General features: G+C 39.7%; 1 protein-coding gene across 3 annotated transcripts in view; it reads left to right on the forward strand.

The window, feature by feature from the left end:
* Positions 1-10,990, forward strand: part of LOC128690812 (nonsense-mediated mRNA decay factor SMG9) — a 213,738-nt gene that overhangs the window by 190,347 nt on the left and 12,401 nt on the right. For 2 of the 3 annotated variants that reach the window (XM_070088201.1, XM_070088203.1), the window contains one exon: positions 4,971-5,070. The exons of the other annotated variant lie outside the window; for it this stretch is intronic. In XM_070088201.1, coding sequence (XP_069944302.1) covers positions 4,971-5,070 — 100 coding nt within the window. The remainder of the gene's footprint in view (positions 1-4,970; positions 5,071-10,990) is intronic. 3 annotated transcript variants of the gene reach the window in all.

Genomic DNA, 10,990 nt, shown 5'->3' on the forward strand with positions numbered 1-10,990 from the left:
CACTCACTTGGCAGGACTGTAGTACCTGCCTGGGTGGTTGCTGTCTACCAACCTACTACCTAATTTTTGTGTGGTTAATATCAACATTCATGAAAAAACATTACCAGAAAAAGGTTAGTTTGGGCATAGGAAATCTACAGATCACATCTGGAATGACATTCTATATTTGGTTTTGAATTTAGAGATCATGTGCCATAAGATGGGTACCACAATACAACTTCCTTTTCCCCATCCCTCCCCAATTATTAAAGATATTCATGGGAAGCCCTTTAGTACAATGAAATGTAAATTAGGAAGAATGTGAATTTATCAGTTTGATTAAATATTACTACAGTATTTACATTTGTTTTTATTTCTTTCTGTGATGGCTCTAGCTCTGTTTTCAGTGGGTTTAAATTTTTCTTCTTAAATGTGTTTCCTAGGTTCTGGCATTTTGTTTTCTTGTGGTGCTTTCTTCCTTTTGTCTTCTATTGTGTTTACTGCCTCTATCATAACAAAGAAGAGTTACACACAGTTTAAATGTTTTTTATTTTGTCTTCAACAAGTTGGCTGTCTCCCAGCAAGGCAGGGTGACCCAAAAAGAAAGAAAATTCCCAAAAAGAAAATACTTTCATCATCATTCAACACTTTCACCTCACACATAATCACTGTCTTTGCAGAGGTGCCCAGATGCAACTGTTTAGAAACATATGTAACATACCCCTTGAAACTGCCAATATCCCAAACCCTTCCTTTAAAGTGCAGGCATTGTACTTCCCATTTCCAGTACTCAAGTCAGGCTATATAAAAATAACCAGTTTCCCTGAATCCCCTCACTCCAACAGCTCGTCAGGTCCCAAAAACCGTTCATCTCTGTTCACTCCTGTCTAACACTCTCACATGACTGCTGAAAGTCCAAGCCCTCCTCCCATCCCACCTTCTTTACCCCCTCCCTCCAACCTTTTCGAGGACGATCCCTATCCCACCTTCCTCTCTCTACAGATTTATGTGCTCTTCATGTCATTCTACTTAGATCCATTCTCTCTAAATGACCAAACCACCTCAACAACTCCTCTTCAGCCCTCGGAATAATACTTTTAGTAACTCCACACCTCCTCCTAATTTCCACACTCCGAACTCTCTGCATAATATTTACACCACACATTGCCCTTAGACAGGACATCTCCACTGCCTCCAACTGCCTCCTCACTGCAGCATTTGCGACCTAAGCTTCACACCTATATAAGAGTGTTGGTACCACTATACTTTTGTACATTCCCTTCTTTCCCTCTATGGATAATTTTTTTTTTTTTTTCTTTCTTTCTCCAAAGATACCTCAATGCACCACTCACCTTTTTTTCTTCATCAATTCTGTGGTTAACCTCAGCTTTCATAAACTCATCTGCTGACAAGTCAACTCCCAAGTGTCTGAAAATATTCATTTCTTCCATACTCCTCTCCAATGTGATATCCAATTTTTCTTTATGTAAATCATTTGATACCTCCTCACCTTACCCTTATCTGTGTTCACTTTCAACTTTCTACCTTTACACACCCAAAAGTTTAACCAATACTCAGTTTTAGGCTGATGCTGATATCATCAAATTTATCAGATACCCACTGATACCATCATAATTTAACCAATACCTAGTGATACTGAAACCCAGTTTTAGGGCAATATTGATGTTATCAAAATAAGCAGATAGACCCTGATACCAATACCTTGGCACACTCCTGATAATAATAATAATAATTGATAATAGTAATCACAAATTGAGTGCTTAACCATTTGACTGTCGTATATATACGTCTTGTGTGCCACTGTTTCGGATGTATTTATAAGCGTAAATTCTAGCGGCTTCAAATCAAGCGGGAGAAAGCTGGTAGGCCTGCATGAGAGAGAATGGGTCTGAGTGGTGGGTGTGCACCCTGTGAAAAAAATCTGGGACTCAGTGGTGCATTGTGGGAACGCCATCTTGGTAGTCCATTTTCACCATGCCTCGCGGTAAGAAGTACCTCACTCCTCAGCGGTTTGGAGGTCTTTTGTTCCCAAGTGATAGCTCTAACAGCGATGGAAGTGTCAGTGAAAGTGAATTCCATGGTTTTCAAGCGGGTGTGACCAAAAACAGTGCCTAGGATAACGTAATTAATGATAAAAACCCAGATGACCCACGACCTTCCACCTCTGGTGCTGGGCTGGCTCGTTCACGTTCACCTGTACCAGAACGAAAGAGGAAACTATTTGCCCTTGTACAAGACTCAGATGTGAGCAATGAAAGTGATAGCGATTTCAAAGCTAATGAAAGCAGTTCTAGTTACGACAGTGAGGGTGAATATTCCTCAGTGAAGCGGCAGTATATACGACGTAGCATGTGGTCTGGTAGTGTGTCATATGCTGTTCCAAGGGGATGGAGTAAATTTCGGAGCACATCCTGTGGCCCTACACGGTATAAAGTTATTTGTATTGTGTGATTTTTAAAGTGGTCTCATTTTGGATATCATCGTGTACACTGGCAGTAATACATTGAGAGATACCAGGAAGTTATTGGGTATCTCTGGTGATGTGGTTCGAACAGTGATGGAACCATATCTTGGTAAGGGGCCTATATTATATACTGATAACTGGTACACAAGCCCCATACTCAGTGATTTCTTGCAAGTGAACATGACAGATGTTTGTGGCACAGTGCATGGTAATCGTAAGCATATGCCAAGGTTCAATGCTGGCAATCGCAGAGGTGAAGGGCAGGCCTTTGCTGCCAATGACATCATGGCATTTTGGTGGAATGAGAAACGTGATGTCACATTGTTGACATCAGTTCACCGAAACAAAATGGCACACACTGGCAGGCACAATAGAGGGACCAATGAACCCATTCTAAAACCTGCAGCTGTCATGGACTACAACCTCAATATACACTTAGTGGACAAATGTGACACGCAGATTGGGTTTGCTGATTGTGTACGCAAGAGTTATAAGTGGTATAGAAGATTTTTTTTCCATCTTCTTGATATTTCTATGCTAAATGCTTATAACATATACAAGTTGGGGACCAACAACAAACCAAAATATGGTGAATTTTGTTTGTCTGTCATCAGACAAATAATCGTCAGGTACCAAGGAGCCAACACCTGCAGTAGACCAGCGCCCACGAAATTACCAACACATGCCATCTCGTTTGAGGCCTGGTGATCACTACCCCATACAACTGCCTCCTACTGCTTTCAAGAAAAGTGCTCAGAAGAGGTGTTTTGTATGTGGACATACCACAAAATGCCCACAAACATGCAGAGACACTGGTTTTGTGTGTGAGGAGTGTCAAGTACCACCCTGCATATACCCATGTTTCAAAGAGTTCCACAAGCTGCAGCAGTTCTAGGAAAGTGTTCAATGACTGTACATATATATATATTATGAAACACTAGTAATAAACAGTGTTTTGTATTGTTTGTGTAAACAAGTTTTATACACAATCTAATAGTGATAATGTTTGTTCAGTTATTGTGTTGTAAACAATGAGTGTATATTTGAACAATGCACCTTACTTTGGTCTCACAGGCCACATAAGTTACTTAGAAAAGAAAAATATTGGAAAATATAAGAAACCTTCAAATTGGAGTAAATAAAAGAATACTGGGTGGGCGGTATTCGCCGCTGTTGCCATACGCCGCTCGTTTTCTGCCAACTTTGCGCCTCTATATCTCGGTAAGTACTGATGGCAAAAAAAAATTTTTTAGGCTTAAAACAACACTCGGTAAAATAATCCTAACATTTTGGTAAGAAAAATAATTTTTTTTTTTTCAAATATTTTGTGACATAGAATGACAGTTTCAGAAAGGGGCCTGCGACAGTCAAAGAGTTAAATACATAAGAAGTGTTAGCATGTTTCAAATTGTTTTATTCTACATTTTTGCTTATGAGGAAGTCTTGGGTTCATATGAGTATATCCTTCAAAATTCTATGGTGTTCTGATTTATTACTGTTTCATGTCTTTATTAGCAGCTGTTACTACATTGTTTCATATCTGTATATATTTTTAAGAAGTAACTGCAAGAGCAGGAAATTACTGGCAGATTGATGAGTGGCAAGGTACCCTCCCATTGACTTTTATTGTAAAATCTGGACAGTTTGAAAAAAATTCAGATGTGTGGTAGTTTGTTTTGTTATAGTTACAAAAATAAAAGTGATACTCTTTAATAATGTTAGCAAAATTGCTTGAGTTCATAGTTATGTCCTGGCTGAAGATGTTCAAGCATTTGAATCAGTGTTCCATATAGCAGTCATACTGTGGAGTGCTTTTTCCCTTGCTTTGTTGATTTTTGTTGTCCCATGGCCTTACTAGCAGCTGGTACTAAATTACAAATCCTACCTACAACTGTATTTGATAAGTAATTGCACGAAAAAACATGTTACTAGCTGAGAATTCTCTCCTAGGTGGGAGCCACGTTCAGCTTGGAGGGGAATGGGGAGGAATGGGAGACGAAAATAGTACTACTGTATATTGGTTAGTGAGGCAGGGAATGGAAGAGAGGGGAAGCCAGTCTCTCTAAGAATATTATGTAGTTACGAGTGTCATTATTAATCCCTTCTCCTGTATACATTACTAGTTAAAAAGACAAACATTTGTTTTTCTTTTTTGGCCACCCTGCCTTGGTGGGATACGGCTGGTGCATTGAAAGAAGTGTGTCATTATTCCCTAAAAAAATAGTAGGAATTAGATAGGGATTATTGTTGTTCTAGTCTGCCTTTCGTGTTATAACATGGATGTCTTGTGGGAAATGTTATTTTCTTAACATAATTTTTACTGAACAGACCTTTTTACCTGGTCCCTGTTTATGTAGTAGGAGTTGTCTGTATCTTGTGTATCTGCTGCTTTCTTGTTAGTGATTTATTTAGTATCTAGTTCCTTTGCTAAGTAAATATCCTAAACAAATATATAGGTACAGTATAATAAATGTTTTGTGAAAATACAAGAAACTTGTATTTTCAGGTCCTGTAACATTCACAGAGGCTCTAGGTGAAATGCGGCGCCAGATGTTGAGTGTGCGACGTTTACCTCTCACCCATCTAACTCTTACTGAAAAGTCCTGGTAAGTATATGTACAAACTGCAGTAGTATGTATGTAGTATTACATATTTGTTGGTGATCTTAAGAAGAAAGAAGAACTGCAGATTAGACAGTGAATTTTATTTTATTGTATTATAGCTGGTGAACAGGAAGATATGAGTTATCACTAAAGTTCTACAGCTTATGAACTACGTACTTATACATGATAGTATGAACTTGATAACCCTCTCACTACTAAGGAGCAATGTTCTCCACCAGCTGTTAGCTAGCGCTGTAAAACTTCTTCATAAATTTTTTAGAAACGGAGAGCTAATTCTTCTTTCAATGCACAAGCCACATCCCACTGAAGCAGGGTGGCCCAAAAAGAACAACAAAAGTGTCTATATATAAATTTAGTAATGTATGCAGGAGAAGGGGGTTACTAGCCCCTTGCTCCCGGCATTTTAGTCGCCTCTTACGACACACATGGCTTACAGAGGAAAAATTCTGTTCCACTTCCCCATGGAGATAAGAGGTAATAAACAAGAATAAGAACTAGCTGTTGGAGTGTGAGCAGGGTAATATTTTGTGAAGGGATTCATGGAAACCAGTTAGCTGGGCTTGAGTCCTGGGAATGGGAAGTACAATGCCTTCACTTTAAAGGATGGGTTTGGGATATCGGCAGTTTGGAGGGACATCTGAACTGTTGTATCTGGGCGTCTCTGCGAAGACAGTGATTATGTATGATTGATAGTGAAGGTGTTGAATGATGAAAAGTTTTTTTTATTTTTGGGTCACCCTGCCTTGGTGGGAGACAGCTGACATTTAAAAAAAAAAAAGTAAGAAAAGAGAAGAAAACCCAGAGGGGTGTGTGTATATACAGCCTCTCCTCACCGGCGTACTTGTTTACCGACAGCTTGGAGTTACGACAGGGTCTCCCACGAGTAAATACAGCCTATCCTCACTTAACCCTTTGAGGGTTTTGGTCGTACTAGTACGTCTTACGCGTAGGGGTTTTTGTCGTACTAGTACGCATAAATTCTAGCGGCCTCAAATCTCACAGGAAAAGGCTGATAAGCCTAGATGTGAGAGAATGGGTCTGTGTGGTGGGTGTGCGCAGTAGGAAAAAAATCTGGGACCCAGTGGTGCATTGTGGGAATGCCATCATAGTACACAATTTCCACCGTGCCCTGTGGTAAGAAGTTCCTCACTCCTCGGCGAATTGGGACACTTTTGTTCCCCAGTGACAGTTCTAATACAGATGGAAGTGACAGTGAAGATGAGTTTCAAGGTTCTGGTGAGGTTTTGACCGAAACTAATGACCATAATATGGGTAATAGTGAGGAAAACCCAGACAACCCACAGCCTTCCACCTCTGGTGCTGGGCCGTCGTTCAGTTGTACCAGAATCAAAGAGGAAACTCCTATTTTCCAAAATCCCAGACTCAGATGTGAGCATTGGTGATGATAATGATAGTGATTATGAACTACAAGCTCTTCAAACTTGTTCCAAGAATGGAGGAGGAGGAGGAGGCAGAGGAGGAGGAGGCAGAGGAGGAGGAGGCAAGAGGAGGAGGAGGCAAGAGGAGGAGGAGGCAAGAGGAGGAGGAGGCAAGAGGAGGAGGAGGCAGAGGAGGAGGAGGAGGAGGAGGAAGAAGAGGAGGAGGAGGAGGAAGAAGAGGAGGAGGAGGAGGAGGAGGAGGAAGAGGAGGAGGAGGAGGAGGAAGAGGAGGAGGAGGAGGAAGAAGAATACGTAATAATAACAATAATACATAATAATACATAATAATAATAATACATAATAATAATAATAATACATAATAATAATAATACATAATAATAATAATAGGTAATAATAATAATATGTAATAATAAATGTTCACCCATGACAGTAACAAGATAAGGGGAGATAACATCTGATAAGTGCTGATGTTTGATGAGGGTAAATGAGGGTAGAGCTGATGCCAAAAGATGAGATGAACATCGCCTTCCCTTTGTTTTTGCTGGTATACTAACATTTCTGTCTGTCTATTTGCCTGTCTGTCAAGCTCCCTGTCTATCCATCTAGCTCTCTGTCTCAGAGAGCCACAAGACTGCGTCATCACTTTTACTCACATCTTCAAGCAGAGTATAGCACTTTGTCTGGGTTTCTTGGGTTATCCTAGGTAATTTATACTATGTATACTTGTATTTATGTGTACCTGTGAGACAAGATAGACAGACAGATAGAATGAGGGAGAAAGATAATTAGATAGAATGGAGGAGGGGAAGCAGCATCCGACCCCATTGTTTTGACAGGCCAGAGGGGGAAAGAGTAATGAGCCAATATGTCACTTTGACAGCTGCCGACTCCTTGTAATTTACACTATGGACGAGGAGGAGAAGAAGGAGGAGGAGGAAGAGTAGGGGGAAGAGGAAGAAGAGGAGGAGGAGGAAGAGGAGGAGAAGGAAGAGGAAGAGTAGGAGGAAGAGGAATAAGAGGAAGAGGAAGAGGAATAGTAGGAGGAAGATTAGGGGGAAGAGAAAGAAGAGGAGGAGGAGGAAGAGTAGGAGGAAGAGGAAGAAGAGGAGGAGGAGGAGGAGGAAGAGGAGGAGGAGGAAGAGGAAGAGTAGGAGGAAGAGGAAGAGGAAGAGTAGGGGGAAGAGGAGGAAGAGTAGGGGGAAGAGGAAGAAGAGGAGGAGGGTGGAACACTAGTACACTGGTACTGGTACACTAACATTTCTGTCTGTCTATTTGTCTGTCTGTCAAGCTCCCTGTCTATCTGTCTATCCGTCTAGCTCTCTGTCTCAGAGAGCCACAAGACTGTGTCATCACTTTTACTCACATCTTCAAGCAGAGTATAGCACTTTGTCTGGATTTCTTGGGTTATCCTAGGTAATTTATACTATGTATACTTGTATTTATGTGTACCTGTGAGACAGAGATAGACAGACAGATAGAAAGAGAGAGACAGATTGAAAGAGATAGAATGAGGGAGAAAGATAAAACACCATTGTGTATGACACCATGTTTCAGAGTTCCACAAGCTGCAGAACTAATAGGAATATGTTCAGTGACTGTATATTGGTATATATATTATAGAACAATAATAATAAACAATGTTTTGTTTTGTTTGTTTTTGTAAACAAGTTTTGTAAACAATATATTGATAATTATGTTTGTGTGCTTATTGTGTTGTATACAACGAGTGTATATATGTACATTGCACCTTACTTTGGTCTCATAGGCCACATAAGTTATGTGAAAAAATAAAATAGTGAAAAAAAACAACAAACCTTCAAATACAAGTAAACTAAAGTTTACCGGGTGAGCGGCAGTCGCCGCTGTTGCCATACGCGGCTCATTTTCTGCAAACTTCATGCATCCATATCTCCGTAAGTATTGATGGTAAATTTTTTTTGTTTATCCTATAATGTTTAGAAAAAAAAACTCTATTTTTTCATAAGAAAAAATATATTTTTTTTTTTTTTTGAAATTTGGCCGACCCTGAGAACGAGTTTCGGAGAGGGCCTGTCGACCCTCAAAGGGTTAATGAGAGTTCCATTCCTAAGACCACATTGGTAAACAAATTTGTCGCTAAGTGAGGAGCATACTACAGTGGTAGTGGGTTTGTGTCAATCATCTTTGATATTTTTTAATGTCACATTTGCACCATTTACAACATTTCTGGTAAATTTTTAGATGTCTATACAGTAATGTTCTGTATAGTGTAATAAAGAGAACAAAAGAAATCAGTTCTAACATACATTATTTAGGTATGCATACTGGTCAGAGCCCGTCGTAAGTCCAAGTCGTCGGTAAACGAGTACGTCACTAAGTGAGGAGAGGCTGTACAAGATGGTTAGAAGTGCAGCAGCACTTGGAAGAGGAAAATGGAAGAAGTACAAAAGAAGTTCATTGTAAAGGGATTAGTGGTGCATCTCAGTATCAAGCAATCTCCAAGACTACATATTTTGTCTATAAATTTGTACTTTATTGTGCACCCTGTAGTACAAGATAGAAGTGCAGAAGCTTTTGGAAGAGGAAAAACAAGAGGAAAATGGAAGAAGTATAAAAGAAGTTCACAGTAAAGGGGTTAACTGGTGTGTTCGTCTGTGTTTACATTCTCTGTGTCTCTCGTGGCAGCTTAACCCTTTGACTGTCGCAACCCCCAATCCTGAGGTGTCTCCTGGTGTCGCAAAATTTAAAAAAAAAAAATATTTTTTCTTATGAAATGATAGAGAATCTTTTCCTGATTGTAATGACACCAAAAAATGAAATTTGATGGAAAACTGACGGAATTATGCTCTCGCAAAGTTAGCGACCTCGGCGCTGTTTATAAATCGGTGATTTCGTCCAATGAGCCCTATTTTCGGCTAATTCCATTGTTCCAGTCGCCCAAACTCATAGCTATTTCTTTAGAACTCCATTTTTTCTATCGATTGAGTACAAGAAACTGCCCATTTACCGATTTCATCTACCTAATAATGTGGTCAGAAATTTGCAATTTGGCCAATTTCACGAAAACTAAAAAATATGACAATTTCAAAATAAGGTTCAGAATGAACAATGCAGACATTCCTGGCTCTAAAATAACATTTTCTTTGCTCATCAGTCATGTCTCCAGGCCCCTCTGATATTACTCTTGCTTTCTATTTTGAATTTTTATTCAAACAAACAATAGAAGACTTACTATTATGCAGACTACTGCAATACTGTAATAATTGTATAAATAACATCAACCCATTCATGACTGCATATTAGAATGGCTAGTTGGACATTTATTGGACAATGGCATCATTTGTTTACTTTTGAACATTGGCAAAAATCAAACATTTCCCCTACTTTGAGCTCCATTTCTAGGTTCTTTTTATAGTAAAATCAATCAAAATCACCTCTATTTCTATAATATGTTTTCCATTCTATCAAATGAGACCAAGAAAACGAGAATACAACCATAAATACTATACAAAAATAGACCACAAAGTCAGTATTTTAATTAAAAAAAAACGGTCGGAGTTTTTTTTTTCTCATTATGCACTATGTGCTCCAGGATTTTTTTTATATGGTACACACTGACCACACAGACCCATTCTCTCACATGTGGGCCTACCAGCTTTCTCCTGCTTGATTTGAAGCCGCTAGAATTTATGAGTATATATACGTCAAACACGGTACCTCGTAAGATGTATATATACAGCCGCGACAGTCAAAGGGTTAAGAAATGATTAAACTCGGTGAACAAGGTATGTCAATTGTAATAATAATAGTAATAATAATAATAATAGTAATAATAATAATAGTAATAATAATAATACAGTGGTACTTGACTTACGAGTTTAATTTGCTCTGTGACCGAGCTCGTAACTCAATTTGCTTGTGTATCAAATCAATTTTCCTCATTGAAATTAATTGAAATGCCATGAATCCTTTCCAGACCCCAAAAAAAAACCACCCCAATTTTTTTCATCATAAACTCTATCGCTTAATCGTTTAACTTGCTATACACTCTTCACTACTCCACCCATCACCATCACTTGTCTACCCACTACCCTCACTACTCCACCCACTGCTATCACTACTCCACCCACCACCCTCACTACTACATCCACCACCATCACTACTCCACCCACCATTATCACTACTACACCTAACACCATCTCTACTCCACCCACCACCATCTCTACTCCACCCACCACCATCTCTACTCCACCCACCACCATCTCTACTCCACCCACCACCATCTCTACTCCACCCACCACCATCTCTACTCCACCCACCACTGTCACTACTCCACCCACCACTGTCACTACTCCACCCATCACTGTCACTACTCCACCCATCACTGTCACTACTCCACCCATCACTGTCACTACTCCACCCACCACCGTCACTACTCCACCCACCACTATCAGTACTCCACCCACTGAAGGAACCTCTGTGAGGCAAGTAAATATCACAGAGGTCTTCCTTAATGTTTCTGG

This window comes from Cherax quadricarinatus, chromosome 24 (assembly GCF_038502225.1).
Source record: "Cherax quadricarinatus isolate ZL_2023a chromosome 24, ASM3850222v1, whole genome shotgun sequence".
Lineage (NCBI taxonomy): Eukaryota > Metazoa > Arthropoda > Malacostraca > Decapoda > Parastacidae > Cherax > Cherax quadricarinatus.